Raw genomic sequence first — 17161 nt, forward strand, 5'->3', positions numbered from 1 at the left:
ATTCAAGACCCTTAGAGCTCAGCCCAGAAAAGATGGGGCCTTAGAGAGGGGAAGATCCTTTGCTCAGGAATACCAAAGGCAGAACCAGACCAGAATCCAGCTTCCCCCACCCCTCCCAGCCCACCCTGCACTCCCAGATCCTAGCCTGGGGCACTTAGCACTGGTCCGTCCTGCACTGAGGAGAGCCCCAGATGTGTGCCAGAGTTGTGTGGAAGGAAAATGGGGATTGCTTTCATTGTTTTCTTTGTGGAGTCCTATCCCCACTCCCGTGAAGATGGTCATTCCTGAATGAAGCTCAGCTTCATCTACAACTCTTTGCCACTGACTAGGGGGACAGAATGGGCTCTGGGAGAGATTTCAGGGGTATCCCCAGCATGCCTCCTTTGATTCATAATTCATGATACCACTACTGAGGACTGGCTGTGTGCCTTATCCTCAGTGAATCCTTATGTGTTAGATGCTCTTACAAGGGCCATTATTCAGCTGAGGAAACTTAGGCACAGAGAGTGAAATGACTTATCCAAGATGACACAGCCACTATGTGCTGAATCCAGAATCAAAGCACCACCTTCCACATTTCAGAGCTTCCCCATGTTTCCTGAGGAAGCAGACTCTTAAATTAGTAATCCCCGCATTCAAATTCACTTTATAGAAAGTGTGGGCTTAGGAAAGCAGAAGAAAGAAGAAAAAAAGTCTACCCCACACCTTTTCTGGGGTGAAGTGGGTTGAGCCAGGAGGATAGAGCTGCTAGTACCCTGACTGATTTTAACTTGTGTTTCACTTGCCTCTCTAGAGATCTGTGAGCAAATACAATCTTGAGGTTTGATGAAGAATAATGGGGGTGGGGGAAGGAGTGGGAAGGGACTGTTCCCTGGACTAAGAAACTGCTAAAACCTTTAAATATCTCTTGAACTTTTTTTTTTTTCTCTTTTGGCTCCCTGCAATGTTTTGATGTTGAGATTCGGTTGCCACAGTGGGCTGTTTTTAGCTGCCTAGTTCCATCCCCTCCCCTTTTAACTTTTTTCCCTTCCTTTTGCACATGCCCCAACATGAAGTTTCCAATTCTTATCTCACTCAGCAAAACATACTGGGGCTGGTCTGAATGTAGATTCCCCAGGCAGTTCTCCAGCGTAAAACCTCAGCAATATTCAAGTCTCTGCTTAACCCTCTTTCACTGAGGATTAACCCCTGAAATAACCCTACCCAGGGCTTGCTTCTCAGGGAGGGGAGAGGCATTCTTTTCCTTTGTGTAGAGAAGCAGTTTGGTCTGGGAAGCTTTTCTTGCCCCTCCTCTAGATGATACCGAGTGTGCAGGCTGGACAACGGTGGGTCCAAAGTCAGGGTAAAATGAGGACGCACAGAACTCATACTGATCACGCCTCGGGGGCACACACCTTGGGGCTCCCTTCCCCTGCTCTTTCCCAGTCTCTCTTCGATTAGGCAGATTTCACGGCTCTCCAGGGGGCTGGAGGCAGGGAGGCAGGCAGCGGCCGTTTTTGTTTTCCTTGGTTAGGAGTCTCATTCACAAGGGGGTGGACTGACTTCTCTGTCAAGATTCTTATCGCTTTTGGAGTTTCAGTGGGAGAGCGAGGCTCAGACTTCTGCGAACAGCTGACAGCATTTCTATCCAGGTGTGACTTGGGGATTCAAAACCAAGAATTATTAGAATGAAGCAGATTTAATAAGAGGGACGGGAGGCACCACGGTAATACCAGCGGTTGGGAACTTCTCTGTCTCAATTACCCTTCTCGTGCATTGTTTTGTGGAGGCTGGTCTAGCTGTTTGTTTACCTACACCCGAAGCCGAATTTCCCCTTAACGACAGGACCAAAACCTCCACAAATCTGGCTTGGGTGTATTAAAGGAATCCTAGTTTAAAATGTAAACTGGTTAAAGATTCCTGTAGGCATTTCACAAAGGAAAAAAAGCTGGGGGGGGAGTGGGGGTAGCTTTCAAGTGTTCTCCCCCATTTCCTTGTTTCACTTTATAATGGTGCAATTTATTCGAGGGCAGCGGACAAGTAGATAGGAAAGATATGTAGATAACCTCAAATAACTTTCATGTAAATTTACAAACGCCTTTCCTTTTGCTCTCGCGGTGTTCTAGGGGTTGTGCCGACACGCCCCGGGGTCTACCTGCCAGCCCGGGGTTTACCTGCAGGTGCGTGGTTAGGAGGGCGGAGTGTAGGAGCGTGGGGTGAGGCCAGGAGGCCCGTTACCAGGGTGAAAAGTAAAGCAAAAACAACGGCCCCACTCTGGCCGTGTGACTTCGCTGGAAACCCGGTGAGGTCCCGGGCAACATCCCGGGATCCTGCGTGGAACCTCTGGGCTCCCGGACGGGCCGGGGGCGGGGGGACTTCCAAGGCGGCTCTCCGCGTTGTCCTGGGCCCCGAAGCTTGGGGGGTGTCCCGGTGAGGCTCGGATTCGGGGGAGAGGAACCTGGGTGCGGGGGATTCAGTTTTACCTGTAACTCTGAGGGTATCTATGCCAGGCTGCTGGGCAATCGGAGAGGCTGGGGAGAGGGACAGATTCCCCGAGGGTGCGGGACTGTATGTGTGTGTAAGGCAGAGAGAGGCAGAGACAGAGACAGACAGCCCCCCTGCTTCACGACTGTTAACACCCGAGGGCTGCAGGTGGGGCGGGGCTGCGGGAGAGATCTGGGCTCTGAGAGCCTTCTAGTTCCTACCCCAAATTACCAAACTATGGCCTTGGGCCGTCTCCCTCCCTAAAGGCAGCTGAAAGCAGGTGCCCCTACACCCCACGGGCGCGCACGGGTCTCCCTCCCGGGCGGTAACGAAACATGGCTGGCCACACTCGCGTTCATCTATATTAGTCCGTGAGCAGTTGACAAGGTCTCTGGTTCTGCCGGTCTCGAAGCCTAGACAGCTGAGGTCGGGGAATCGGAACTGGGAAATCGATTTTAAGGTTCAAACCCAGTTCCGCTGAAGGCTCGGCTAGAATCTGGGCCACAAGACCCCGCCCTTCCCGCCACCGGCTTTAGGGCGAAAAGGATTTCTGCTGCGGGGCCTTATTTCCGCTGCAGTTAGTGCGTCCCCAGTCCAGTCCGTCCGGTCCCAACCCAATCCTCTCTGGGCGCGGAAAAACACAGGAAAGCCGAAGATGGGTTTTCCCTCAACATTGCCAGAGAGCGAGGCGACCCCCGCCCCGCCCCGCCCGCGGACACTAAAGCACCTTCTCTTTATTCCTCTTCCTGGCCTCTAGGCTTCAGCCTTACTCTTAGCCCCTCTCTGAGTTGCCTCTGATTTTTCCAGGTCGCTAATCTTTTCACGGGCTTGTTCGTTTCGCTGTCAATTTCAAACGCTTTGGGGTTGTTACAAAAAATCCTAACCCCATAGGGTCCTACCACTAGGCCTGGCCTCGGAGTCGGGTTCCCAACCTGCCGGGAGACGGTTCCGCGTGTGCGCCCCTGTGGGGTGTGCCGGGGCTGCGGGCGTGGGCGCACAGAGCCCGCGGAGCTCTCCGCGCTTGAGTTAAATCACAGACTTCTCACGGTCCCCGCCACAGAGGTCACCCCCGGCGGGTAACGGTGTGGGTTCACCGTAGGGGTGCCTTTGAGCACTTCTCCCACACTGGGGAATAATCCTTCCGTTCCTATCCCGTCCCCTACTTGAGAAGGAGGCTTTTGACTGCGAAGGGAGTATTTTCACGAAGCGCCAGAAAATGACCACGCATTTTAGAGAAAGGTCGCTGCTCGCTTCCAGCCTCACCTAGTCTGGGCAGCGGCCAGGACCCGCCTTTCCAAACTCCCCCCTCCGCAACTTAGCGGAGGGAGAGATGCCAGCGCGGTGGAGTCATGCCGCTGGCTTGGGCACCATTGGCTCATGCCTGGAACACGCAGCGGCGAGTACGCACATCTGGCGGCCAGCCCGGGCGGCTCCGGTCCTGATATGGAGAGAGAGGGCGGGCGGGTGCGTGTGTCCCGGCGTGCGAGGCCGGGAGAACGCTCCCCGGCCGGCTCCTCCCCGAGCTTGCATCACCGGTGCCTCTTTTCCCCTCCTCCTCTTTGGCCCCTCCTCTCCGCCCCCCACCCCACCCCGGCTTTCGCCCAGCCTAGTTCGGCTGGTTCTCGGGGGAAGCTATTAATAGCATTACGTCAGCCTGGGACTGGTAACCCGGAGAAGGGCGCGCCGCCAGCCCGAGGGCTATAAAAGGGGTGATGCAACGCGCTCCCAGCCACAGGCGCACGCAGCGAGGCGCACACTGCACAGCGCTCTCCCCGCGCCGCCGCTCCAGCGGACCCGCCAGCCCGCGCGCCGGCTGTGCGCCCTCTGTGCTCGCCCGCCGGCCCCACAAACAGCCCGACCCCACCCCGACCCCGCCCGCCCTCCGGACCCTGGGCGCCCCGAGTGGAGCCAGGAGGTGAGCGTTGGAAGCCGAGTGAGCGCGGCAAGGGTGGCTCGCTTTCATTCTCTTTGCGCCCCTCTGGTAACCAGTCGCCGGCCCCTGCGCCCACCCCCGACACTTGCCCCCCGCCTCTGGCTTCGAAAGAACTCTGGCTGAACTTCTCCCAGCCACCACTGCTTCTCGGCGCTTTAGAAACTTTATCGCAAAGAACTTTCTCTTTTGACCTGGGGCGCGAAATGCTCCTGGCAACCGAGAGGTCGGGCTCCCGCTCCTCCACTGGCGTCGGAGCACAGCTCCTCTCCGCCCTTGCGTTTACTTACCCCCTGGAAGCGGTCGACGGCTGGTGGGTGCTCAGGGTGTCCGAGCCTATCGGGCTCGCCGACCGGCTCCATTCCTTGCTCTGTGCGCGGGCACTGCCACTCGCGAGCCCAGCCTTCCCGAGAGGCGCGGAGGCCGGTGCTCGCGGAAGGGCTGCCCCAGGGGCGGAACGGAATGAATGGGGAAGGAGCGGGCGAGCCGGGGTCGCGCGCGCGGCCGCTGGGGGTCGCCCTGCCCGCCCCGGAGCGCCGGGAGGCAGGACAGCGCCGGTAGCCCGGAGCGAAAGTTAGTTGGGTAAGTTTACAGAGGTGGCGCGCGCTCATGTGGCTGCCCTAGGGCAGAAGGCAGAGAGGCTCCCGGCACAGATGCCCAGTGTCAGGGCCGGAGACTTACTGTCCCAAGTTTCTCACACGCTTTTCTCTAGTACCTGTGACTCAAGCTCTGGCTCTTCCTCTGGCGTTTCGCGGATTTCTCTGCTTTCCATCGGGGAGACCCACCGTGGGGGGAAGCGACAGTGCGAAGCCAGTTCAGGTAATTGAGAGACTGGCTCTGTGGTCTAGGGGGCAAGACCCTGAGAGCTTACACTGCACTTGATGTCCTGGGCCTCACTCAATATCCCCAGCTGGGAAATGTGGGCATATAGACACTCCTGGCCCCTCTGCCTGTTTGCGGGCACGAGGTGGTGGTTGGACTGGACAACCATTACGGTCCTGTCTGGACGAAGGTTTTCAGATTCTAGGGGGGTGTAATTGAAAGACAAGGGACCGATGAGGGGACTTGAGTGACTTGAATGAGGGGGCTTGGACGTCACTGGCCGGCCTCCGAGGCAGTGGGGGAAAAGGGACTTCTTTGTGGGGCATCTCTTCCCTTCCCCACGTTCTTTCCACTGGAATGGTTCTCCTTCTCTGCTCCCCCCCACCCTCTTTTCATCTGATCGAATCACTTCCTTTCCTTCTGTTTTCTTTTCCCTAATTTCATTTCCAAATCGCACATGCTTTCTTACAAATAAAGGAGCTGCTAATCCCTTGATGGAGGCAGAAAAAAAAAATTGGGTGCTAGAAAATCTGGGTGCTCTCTTAATGCACTTGTTTCAGTGTGGGTGACGGTCACATGTTTGGGGCCTCTGTCTCTTAACTTTAAATGAAGGAGAAATTGGTATAACTGTCCCCCTGTTTTGCATGTAGCATTTGTTGTAGAATAATGCTACTGCTTTGAGGATATCCTGGATGAAGACTGGGGTGGGGGTGGGTTTTAGTGTTATTATTGTCTGGGTGGTTTCAGAGGTAACACCGCAGGCAGCACCCGAGGCACACAGTGTGACTAATATACAGTACCCAGCACCTGTGGCAGTTATTGGAGCCTCCAGATCCTTCCTATCTTAACCCCACCATTCTCTCTCCCCCTCTTGGTCTTTTCTCCCCATTGTCCCCTTTCTTCTATACTCCCTCCCTGTCTTAGTCCTATCAAAGCCTCCTCTGTGGTGGGTACAGGTTCCTAGGACTATTGACCCTTCATCTACCTGGCCAATGGCTCTGTTCTCCATTTGCCTCGTTGGTTGATCCTCGCGGTGTTGAATCTCTGTTGGTGATGAAGCAAAATGAGCAGCAGGTGGATGGTCAACAGCTTGGCCTGGGCTGGGCCACTCGCCAGCTTTATGGCCTTGGGCAAGTCACTTTACCTTCCTGGACCCCATTTTACTCAATTACAAAATGAAGATCTGACCTGGACGACTCTAATATTGGGTGTTCTATCCCATTGGATAGAGCTCATGATTTCTTCCCTTTTCAAATGGGCTGGGCATGGAACAGGGTCAGTGGTTCCAAGTGTTACTCGGCCTGGGGAGGAGGAAGTACACAGCCAGGACACGACAGGAACCGGAAACGGTTTCATGTGTGAGACCTGGTCATTTCTCAAGTACTTAAGACCAGTGGGGACAAGCTGGAGCCAGCAAATAGTGGGGTGGAATTGATCTGGTGCACCAAGAGCCCAGAGGTCAAGGTGCGAAAGAAGCTGTCTGTGACTGACCTGAATTTCTTGAGGGTTCCGGTTAATTCATGATTAGTGGGGCTCAACTTCATTGACAGCAACATTATGAGTCCCCCCTGAAATGGGGAAAGTGGAATCACAGTAATAATGGCTACCCAGGATGTGTGTAAATCCACCTTCACATATCTCATATGATCTTCCTGACAGCCCTGGGAGGGAACTGGGGCAGGCGGTATTGGTCTCATTTTACACATGAGGTGACTGAGGTCCAGAAAGCATGCCAGCGGGTGCTCAGCGTGTGAGTGGTAGTGAAAGGCCTGCAAGCGTCATCTCTGTCCTGATGTCTAGCCTTACACGTACAACTGCAGTGTCTATATACCCACTTCCAGTGGGCTAGGAGAAAGACCAAGACAGGAAGTTAGTGAAAGAACTGGCTACCTACTGTAAGATGTTTTATGAGCAGTGCTTAGTGGAAAGAGATGAAAATTAAAAGTGAAAACTCAAGGTAGTAGCAGCTACTAGGAAATAAAATCTGGGAGCTGAATTTCCAGTTAAAGAAATATATGAGTAAAGTTTCACTTTCTTGAAAATGATGAAACTACCGATTATATGACACGATTTCTGATTAGAGATAATGAGAAGCAAAATGCAGGTTCTTTGTAATAAGTCTAGACAATTTTAAGGTCAGTACAGAAAGTCAGCTCAGAAAATCCTCTAAAATTTTTTCTTCAAAGGGGGATGTTCAAGGGTCTCAACTTTCTTAAAAAATGAAGGTTTAACTTCATTTTTCTTATAGGGGCACAGCCTGAGTCTAGGCTGATCACATTTTAAGAGAATGAGGCAACAAATAACTGGAAAGTATCTCAAGAAACTGAACTTCAGCTGAGTGCAGGAAAAACCCAAATCGTTACAGTTACAACTGCTTTACTTTCTGAAAGGCTTTTAAACATTTTTACAACCTGTTTCCATCCTCAAGTAAGCCCACCCAATGCTTTTCATAAAAACATTCCATACCACTGGCATTCTTCAGTTTCTTTCATCAGGACTGCTGACTTTACACTAAGAAGGGGGGAAAAAAACCCACACAGCAGACCCCAAGCCCTGAAAGCTCATTAATAAACTTGGGAGGTGAAATGGAACTACGCTCAACTGTGGTGGAATTCAAACTGCCTGTGCAGAAGGGAGCCATGCCGTCCTTCAGACAAAGGCCAGCCCAGTGGTAGCTCTGAAATCCATCCCTGAACTATTGCGTTTTTAATAACGTTGGAAAGGGAGGGAAAACACAATTGCATGGGAGAATCTTAAGCCTCTGGCTTTGGAGAGCTGGTTTCTCAGAGTTTATCGGAAAAGTCTCCTCCCCGCATCCTAAGATTACAGGATTCAACTGATAGAAGAATATCAGTTCTGACTCATGACATAGGGCTTTGGGAAGAGAATCACATACGTTTCCTGGGTTTCTCTGAAGAGTCAACAATGGTGGTGTTCATTGGCCTGGAATTCTTGCCACCATCAGTGTATCTTGGATCTTAAGGGGGATGTAGAATTCAGGGTGTTGTATTCAGAAGTATCTGAGATCAAAGACAGTGACCAACCACCCACCCACCTGGACCCCACAGAGCATCTGTTGGAGAGCCAGCCCTGGGCTGGACAGATCTCTGGAAGGCCCAATAATAACGTATTTCCTAGTTGCATTATATTTTTCAGGGCATATTCAGGTATTATTTCTTCAATGCCTTGCACAACTCTGGGAAAATAGGGTGATTGTTTTTAGACTTCTTTTACAGACGAGAGAGAAGGCTCCGGGAGGTAAGATGATGACGCATAAGGAAGTGAGCCTCAAATCTTGATGTTCTGACCCCAGACTGGGAATTCCTGAATGCAGGCAGCAATCTGAGTGTGCACCCAGGCAGAGAAAGCTCAGGAATTCAATACAGAATTCACATTTTCCCCATGGCTCTTTGCTTAGTCTCCCTTCCATCACTTCAGTTCCAGGACCCTCACCCATCCCCATGCCTACTCCCAACCCTCAAGAAAAGTTTGCTCTGGCTTTTTGTTTGCTTTTACAATTCAGAATAATATTCTATGTTCTGTAAATTAAGGGCATGAGTTCTGGAGTCAAACTTAATTCCAAATCCTGACGCTGCCTCATACTATATGACTTTGGGCAAATTATTTAGCTTGTCTAAATTTTAGTTACTTCATCCATAAAATGGGACTAGGACCTAACTGGGTTCTCATGAAGATTAAGTGAGATAAGGCACATAAGGTTTCTGGAATGAAGGAGGCACTTGTGAAATGTTAGCGACTTGCCAAAGGGCTTCTTTTCTGTCTGGATTTAGCTAATGACCTCAGGTCCCCCGATTGAGACGGATGCTCCAAGGGGACCGCCTGCCCTGAGAATCCCCACATTCATCGCCCCTGGAGAACTGAAAGCAGGGATGAGGGGGGATGGCCACTGCTGGAGGGAGTATACAGCAGGAAGAGATTTATGGAGGGCTATTCCAAACTGGGACCATGGAACCATTACTATTTCTGCCCTTTCTTGCTTGCTTTTTTTTTTGTCCCTTTGTCTTCCCTGGGCTGTAGAAGGATAGGGGGTAGATGGGACCTCAGAGGCCATTTGATTTAACCGCCCCTTCCTCATTTCATGTATTCAGTTGGATAGTCTCCAGCAGTCAGCAGGCATTGGGAGAAGCCGGTGCCAGGGGCTGGGTCAGGCTCTGGAAAGAGCAACAGTGGAGACTCCATCCCGGTGCTGTAGGAGTTCCCAGACATTTGTCACATAAAGGCTGAGACTCAGAGAGCTCGGGTCACACCACTCCTTAGTGCCAGAGCCAGTCCCAGGCCCCCTCTGAGCCCAGCCCAAGCCCTTCCAAACATTATAGGGCTGAACAACACTCCCCAAAAGAGGTCCAAATTCTGAGCTCCTCACTTTTCTTTACTCTGAGGTCTTTTGCTTCACCAACCTTTACCTTAAGAAAGGGCTACTCTAGTCCCTTGTGACCTGAATTCCCACACCCCAGCCAAACTGGGGCGAAGAAATGCACCTGCTACAGTTACTGTCCTCATTCTCAAAGACTTGGATCCAACTTCTCAAGGGGGAAGCTTCAGAGATATATTTGCTAAATTCAAAGGTCCCCCACTCCTTGCTTTTACTTCCACTCACTGATAGATTTAACTTGATTTCAGATACCTTCCAAGTTTTTCTTTCTTTTTTTTTGAAAAGGAGACTGCAAATGGGGTTACATAATAGTCTCACTGATTTTTTTTTTTAACGCTCTTCCTCTTTCAGGACTGTTTGAGGCTACATTTGCATATATGCACACCAGCCAATACTAATAGCTCTTGTGAATTCAGAATAGCCTGAAATACCACCCCTTATAAACTTCAACTAGGCATTTTATCCACATCACTGAGCTGTGTATTTTAAGAACCTGTTTTACTCAAGATGAGGATGGTGTGAAAGAGGGCTAATGGGACCTTCTTCTGGGGGTGGGGCTCAGGTATTGGAGGTCGCAGGTGCGGGGGGGTCCTTGATCCCATGCCCCCAAATCCCTGAAGTAGTTTGGGTTTTGATGTGTCTTTCAGCAAAATGATGCTTCAACACCCAGGCCAGGTCTCTGCCTCGGAAGTCAGTGCCTCTGCCATCGTCCCCTGCCTGTCCCCTCCTGGGTCACTGGTGTTTGAGGATTTTGCTAACCTGACACCCTTTGTCAAGGAAGAGCTGAGGTTCGCCATCCAGAGCAAGCACCTCTGCCACCGGATGTCCTCGGCGCTGGAGTCAGTCACTGTCAGCAGCAGACCCCTCGAGATGTCAGTCACCAAAGCCGAGGTAGGTTCTCCCAGGGGTGCCCTTTCTTTCTGCACTTACTTATTGCACACCTACCATGCGCCAGCATGCTCTAGGCAGGGGGCTTCGGCCATGAATAAAACAAAATCACTGCCCTCACAGGGAGCTTACCTTCCACTGGGAGGAGACAGACAACACACAAGATAAGTAAATCCATAAAAGACAGACAGGCAAAGGAGAAAAATAAAACAGCAAAGGGGGACAGGGGAGCGGGGTAGGAGTGGGGTTGCTGTTTTAAACCAGGAGTTCAGGGGAGGCTTCACTGATAGAATGGCCTTTGAGCAGAGACTTGAAGGAGGAGCGGATAAGGGCCATATGGGTATCTGGCAAAAGATCAAGAATAAGGGCACTGAGGGCACAGGACCAGTAGCAAGGAGGGCCAAGTGGCTGGGGTCACGTGTGGGGTGGGGAGTGAGGCAGGCACTGAGCTCACGGGTGGAGGCCAGATCACGTTGGGTGTTGTAGGCTATTGTAAAGACACGCCGTGTACTCAGAGTGAGGTGGCGAGCCCCTGGGAGGGTTTCTGAGCAGAGGAGCGACATGGTCTAACCTGATATTCCTAAATGATTACCCTGGCTGTCGAGTCGAGAATGGGCAGTATGAGCGAGGGCAGAAGCAGGGTACCGACACGAGAGGGTCTGCATCGGGTTGAGGGCCGTGAGGTGCCGAGAAGTTGTCAGCTTCTGGATCTGTCTTGATGGTACAGCTGATTTCCCGGAGTCGTACATCGGGTATGACTCCGAACAGGAGTCAATGGTGACTCCAGAATTTCTGGCCTGGCCAGCAGTAAAGATGGAGAGCCTATTTGCTGCTGAGGTTGGGACTGCAGGACATTGGGTGGGACAAGAGCAGGCGTCCATCCTGTTCAATGCCCCAGTGGAGGTGTGAAGGAGGCAGTTGGATACGTGGGTATGGAGCTGAGAGGAGAGCCGGGGCCAGAGATACAGAGTTGGAAGCCATCAGCGTATGGATGGTATTGAAAGCCATGAGTCTGTCTGTATGAGATCACCTTCTGTGTCCAGTTGTTCTGAAGAAGCAGAGAGTGTGGTGATTGTTTTCATCACTACGAGAACCCAGGTGGCCAGGCTGTGGAGCAAGGACCAGTCGGCCATGCTCACAGCCTCGGTACAGGTTCTGCTCCAAGTTCACTTCTGTCTCTGACGCTTGTGCTGTTCTCCACTCGGCAGCCTTTTATAAGACACCTGGAGTAACAGGCATGGTGAGAAGTTTGGGAGGTGCTTGCTGGCAATGCTGTGGTGGTTCGAGAACTTCAGAGCTGAGGTCTCAGCTGTTTTGTCGGCCTCCCCCTCATGGATGAAAGATGGGAGTGTTTCAAGCTCACTTAACTGGCATGGTCACTGCCTTTAGGCAAGAGGTAGTGGACCTGGCCAGAAAAGAACTGAGTTTTGAAGGAAGTTGGTTAGGAACCTTTATGATTCTATGAAAGGGGGGCGGGTAAATAATGACTCCTGTATAGAACTGATCTAAGGGTTAAATGAGATGGCATTTGTTAAGGGTCTAGCAGAGGGCCTGGCTGAGTGTTAGCATTCAGTGAATGGTAGGCAGGACTACTATATGATGCTATATCCTTAAGGCAGCATTAGAGGCATTGGCTGTACCCCCAGTTAACCTCAGGGCAAGTCACTGGTGCCCAGTCCAATACTGGAAAGTGCAGGGTGGGAACATGGGACACTCAAGGAAAAAATTAAAAAATTTTTTTCTAATTAAATCTTGAAATTACAGGATGCAGTGGAAGTAGTGGGGTGCCATGGAAGGAAGGAAAACATTTTGGAGGGATATTTGGAGGGTTCTCCAGAGCAAGAAGCAGGCAGCCAGCTTCACGGTAGCAGTCTTAAAGTCATCCAACTCATGTACTGTGATTTTTTTGTTCATCAAGTGACCTTCTGATCTTAGGTCAGTTTAACAAGTAGATTTTTCTACTGGGAAGAGAATGCACCAAATGACCTAGCTGAATGTTCTGGTCTCCTTGGTGGCTGTAATTCTCAACTTAAGGCACTGAGCCTGTGAAACCCACAGGCATCCTGTGTATCTGGGCAGCGTAAGCCTCCTCCCCAGATCCCAGGCACCTCTGGGAATGCAGCACGGTGGAATGAGGCAGCTGTGGCCAAGAGAGGACACAGGACCGGGAGCCACAGGCCTGGGTTTTACATCCAGTGTTGTAGCCTACTGGTCTGCTGACCATGAGCTGGTGATTCCTGGGCCTCCCTTGGCACATTACTTTTGGCCACTCTGTGCCTCATTTGCACATCAATAAAGTGAGGGGATGGATCTAAATGGCCTTTAGAAAGGCTTTTCCATGTCTGACAGTTTGTGACTCTGAGATTTGCTCTACTTTCAAGTACTTCCTTTTATGAGAATACTTTGAATCCTCCCCCCCGTCCAAAAGTATCTGTAGAGTTAGTTGCAAAGGAAATTCTAGACTTGCTGAATTCTTAATGAAGACATTGATGATGAGGTTAATGATGATAATAACTAAAGCTTCCATAGCACCTAAACCCTGTGCAGAGGGCTTTACATAGATTAACTAATTTGACCCTCATCACAACCCTATTGGGTAGGTAAGATTATTGATCCCATTTTACAAATGAGGAAACTGAGGCTCAAAAGAGCATAGTAACTTGCACAAGGTCTCACAGCTAATAGGCAGTGAAGCTGAGATTCAAAGGTAGTTTAGTCTAAACCCAATGTCCGCCTATGTGGTTCTAGGATCCAAGACATAAAAGGTAGAAACGCCTCTCATCGTATTTCCCCCTTGGGCTTTGTTTCCCTATGTTGTAAAGCCTCCATCTCAGCCCAACCTTAAGTCAGTGTCATCTAATCCAAAGTCAGAGGTGAGGTGATCGTAGCGTCCCAGGATCTCTTTGATTTGCGGTGAGGCTCCCATGGCCTTTCCTGCTGTCTGGAGCAGTGACAAGTGACATGACAAAGTTCTGACATTAGTGGCCTAAACCATCACCCACTCTGCTCACTGTGAGTGCTTCACTCCCGCTGGACTCTGGTCTCTGAGCCAAGTCCAGCAGCCAGACTTTGCTGGCTCCCCATCAGTCCTTAGGCAAAGTCAGGATCAGAGTGAACTTCACAGAGGACCAGATGGTAAAGCAGGACAGGGTTTTGTTCTCTGAGGATCGCAGGGCTGGCTCAGGGTGGGGCACAGAGGAAGAGATCAATATCAACTTGTTGGATGAATCAATGGATGGTTCTAGTTCTCCACCCACAGGTGGCACCAAGCCATGGGCTGATAACGCCACTTTGGTTGGGGAATAGGCTTGGGTTCCTCTTCTCCAGGAGCTGCACAGGCTTCTCCTGAATTTAGGAAGGAGGTGCTATGATGATGTTCCAGGTGAAGATAGAGATGAATCGAAGAAGAGGCAGGGGGAATGGGTGGCAAGGTGATATTCCTGAGGTCATTCCTGGTTCTAGGGGAAAGGACATATTTACTGAACAAAATCTGTTTCTTGCTCTAGTTGATAACCAATAGTTATCACTTTGAATATCAAACTCCTATTTTAAAATCCAAATGTTTTTTAAAAGTAAAATAAATTTAATTTACTAATATTGCCAATATAACTTTAACTGTTCCTTGATTTTTTCATTATTCATTCTTGAGTGTGTGTGTGTGTGTGTGTGTGTGTGTGTGTGTGTGTGTAGAGGTTGCATGCAAAAGTCTAGGGCTTTACTTCTCCCAAATTCTTTAGGGCTGCCCCGGTTTGTCAGTTTTAGCTGGAAATAAAAGGCAGTGTATTTGAGGTGGATTGAATTTCTAGCCTCCCATTAAGCTTGTGCCTCTTGAATTTTACAGGTAGCCCCTGAAGAAGATGAAAGGAAAAAGAGGCGACGGGAAAGAAATAAGATTGCAGCTGCCAAGTGCCGAAACAAGAAGAAGGAGAAGACAGAGTGCCTGCAGAAGGTGAGTGCCTGTGTGCCTTGCTCCTTCCTCTTGCTCACGCCTGTCCGCCGCCAACCTCATGTCACGTGAGGAAGGGGAGTTTGAAAGCCCCCGCCCAGAAGTGCTTTCCCAGGAAGGGCATTGTAGCTGGTAGCAGAAATGCCAGTTGCAGAACGACGAAGTAGCAAAGCTGTTAGGACAATGAATGTGACTTTGGGTGTGTAAGAAGCAGGTGTGTGAATTAAAAACCACAAGATCATCTGGTGCCCATATTCCCCCTCGGCCGGTCCATACACGTCCAGAAGCCTCTGGGTACGGGATACGTCAGTCCAGTGAAAGAGGCTTCAGTCGCCCATTTTCCTCAGGAAAGAAAGCTGCCACCTCTCATCTGGCTCACTGTGAAAAGCCTTTAATTAATCTCTTCAAACAAGCTATTTCCTTAATCTACAGGCAGAGGTTACACTTTCTTTGCTTTTCTCTCTCGTTCTTAACTCTGCAGCCCTTCTCTTTGGTGCATCCAATAGTCTGTGCTCCCAGTTGCATTCAGCCGGCTCCCCTTCCAGAAGGGAGAAGCGCCAGTGGCAACGGCATCTGCGGGCAGCTGGAGCAGGCCGTGATGCAGTCTTTCCAGTGGCTGTGTCCCCTCTCCCAAGTGTAGACAGGCCAGGGCAGAGTCTTCACCCAGGTTCCACAGGTCCCCAAGGGTTCTGTCAATTGCTTCAGGGGGTCAGTGAAAATTAAGACATTTTGTTTATTGCTATGTACATTCTTTCTGGGGAGATGAGCTTCTCAGTGAAATCAGTGACTCACAGAAGACTAAGCACCATGAGTCTGGATTGCCTTCCAGTCCCCAAGGCCCTTTCAGGTCCAGAAGACCTGCCCATGGGCTGTTGTACTTGTGTAAAGGAGATCTCTTTGCCATTGCTTCTATTGCTGTTTCGTTACTATTAGGGTCACAACCTGCCTCAACCTTGAGTGGAAACTCAAGGCCTCTCTGAAGGAGCCTCCAAGTTCAAAGGCTTCTCCAGGCTCTGGATTCTCCCAAACCTAATGCTGCTGTCCCGGCTTTGTGGGGCACTGTAGCAGGGAGCCAGCGGCCATTTCCAGCTTGATGAGCCCCGACGTGTCCCAGCGGTTACCCCTTGCCACCCAGGGGCCACCAGCAGGCCACCCCGTTCCTCACTGGCCCGTGGCTTCCCTTCCTAATCCCTCTGCTGCTTGTCCCCCAGGAGTCAGAGAAGCTGGAGAGTGTGAATGCCGAACTGAAGGCCCAAATTGAGGAGCTCAAGAATGAGAAGCAGCATTTGATATACATGCTCAACCTGCACCGGCCCACATGCATTGTCCGGGCTCAGAACGGGAGGACTCCAGAAGATGAGAGAAACCTTTTTATCCAACAGATAAAAGAGGGAACATTGCAGAGCTAAGCAGACGTGGTATGGGGCAACTGCGGAGTCCTCATCGAATCCTCCTTTTACATCCGAAACCCTGAAGCCATTGGAGATCTGACTTCCTGTGCACCTCTTGAATCCCAGCAGCAAAGAACCATCAAGGTGGGAGGGCCCTCGGTGACTTTCCACTCTACCCCAGAGTGGACTTTGGACCAGGGCAACAAGGGCATCTTTTTCCTCAACTCCAGAATTTAGGCCTTAACATCTTGGCCTTCCTTGGATTCTCCAGATGGCCCCTGGTTAGGGTCCTGCCTGCCTTTCATCTGGATGCTGCAAAAACCAGGCCTCCCACCATTAGGATTCATGCAGAAGCATCATCTGTACCTTGGGTGGGTGGGGTGGGGCCACCTCCTCTGCTGCCGCTGCCACTGTCACTTGTAGGGGACGTGGAGTGAGAATGGCATTTTGTGAAGCTGTGCGATGGCTAGGGTTGTGCTTTCTAGCAAATATGCTGTTCCGCACAGGAATTACCGCGTGCAAGGCGTTCGTTTCAAAACTAGGCGTTGTGCTCTTCTGACGTGTGCGCCACACGCCACCACTGTGACTTTCTCATGACTTTCCTCGGATCTGGTTTCTGAGAATTTGCGGGGGCGGGGGGGTGGTGGTGTGTCTATCATATCAGCACATGCAGTGTCTTGCAAAGTATTCAGGTGGCCAGAAGAGGTTGTCAGCCCCGGGAGAACAGAATTGTGCCAGCCTGGACTGACTGCAGTTTTGTGCCAACAGAAAAGGCCTCTTCCCCTTGGCACCCAAGCATTAACGCACGTCCTCTGTTGCAAACTCAGTTATAATGTCACAGGAAGAAAGCAGAAACAGAGTCCAGCTTCCGAAGGGTTAGGATTCTCTGCTCAGTGACTTAGGTCAGGAATTTTTTCTAGGCCGGAAGAGCCAAAGAATATTCCATTTTCCTTTTCTTGTGGTTGAAAACCACAATCAGTGGAGATGCATTTGAAGCCAGGTGATGCCTAGGCTTTAGCATTATTAGACGTTAATGGCATTGTTTCTGTCATGCAGATGTTTGTAGAAATTGGGCCCAGAGCATTTATAGCTGTGAGACAGTCACTCACGCTGGCCACGAGGACTCTGGCTACTGTCTGTTTAAATTCTGATGTTTCTGTGAAATCCTCAGAGTGTTTAATCCTACTCAGTAGTATCATTACAATTTTCTGTAAAAGAAGATATTACTTATTTATCCTAGTATTCCTAACCTGTCAATAGAATAAATATTGGAACCAAGACATGGTGAACTTAAGTGTTGTGCTGGTTTGTGTTCTTTTAAATTGGTT

At 50.6% G+C, this 17161-nt stretch overlaps 1 protein-coding gene across 4 annotated transcripts; it reads left to right on the forward strand.

Annotated features, from left to right (window-relative positions):
- The first annotated feature begins 4160 nt into the window (after window positions 1–4160).
- Window positions 4161–17127, forward strand: ATF3 (activating transcription factor 3). 4 transcript variants are annotated; one of them, XM_022593428.3, is made up of 4 exons: window positions 4161–4378; window positions 10256–10499; window positions 14338–14445; window positions 15654–17127. In XM_022593428.3, exons 1-4 carry the CDS (start codon window positions 4176–4178, stop codon window positions 15849–15851), a joined length of 753 nt encoding a protein of 250 aa, XP_022449136.2. In that variant the 5' UTR covers window positions 4161–4175; the 3' UTR covers window positions 15852–17127. The 4 variants fall into 4 exon arrangements, with proteins under 4 accessions (XP_022449136.2, XP_022449135.1, XP_089765702.1 ...); XM_022593427.3 differs by having other exon boundaries at window positions 4306–4975; XM_089909576.1 differs by having other exon boundaries at window positions 4306–4444.
- Window positions 17128–17161: the final 34 nt, after the last annotated feature.

The sequence above is a fragment of the Delphinapterus leucas genome, chromosome 1, assembly GCF_059928025.1.
Source record: "Delphinapterus leucas isolate spDelLeu-1000000601 "Yukka" chromosome 1, BTC_Dleu_Yukka2, whole genome shotgun sequence".
Taxonomy (NCBI): domain Eukaryota; kingdom Metazoa; phylum Chordata; class Mammalia; order Artiodactyla; family Monodontidae; genus Delphinapterus; species Delphinapterus leucas.

Excerpts from the sequence above, each read along its gene's own strand:
- ATF3 (XM_022593428.3), top strand. The coding sequence starts at position 4,176 with ATGCAACGCGCTCCCAGCCACAGGCGCACGCAGCGAGGCGCACACTGC. Across the intron at positions 10,500-14,337 it reads TGTCAGTCACCAAAGCCGAG|GTAGCCCCTGAAGAAGATGA; the intron begins GTAGGTTCTCCC and ends TGAATTTTACAG. Across the intron at positions 14,446-15,653 it reads AGACAGAGTGCCTGCAGAAG|GAGTCAGAGAAGCTGGAGAG; the intron begins GTGAGTGCCTGT and ends CTTGTCCCCCAG.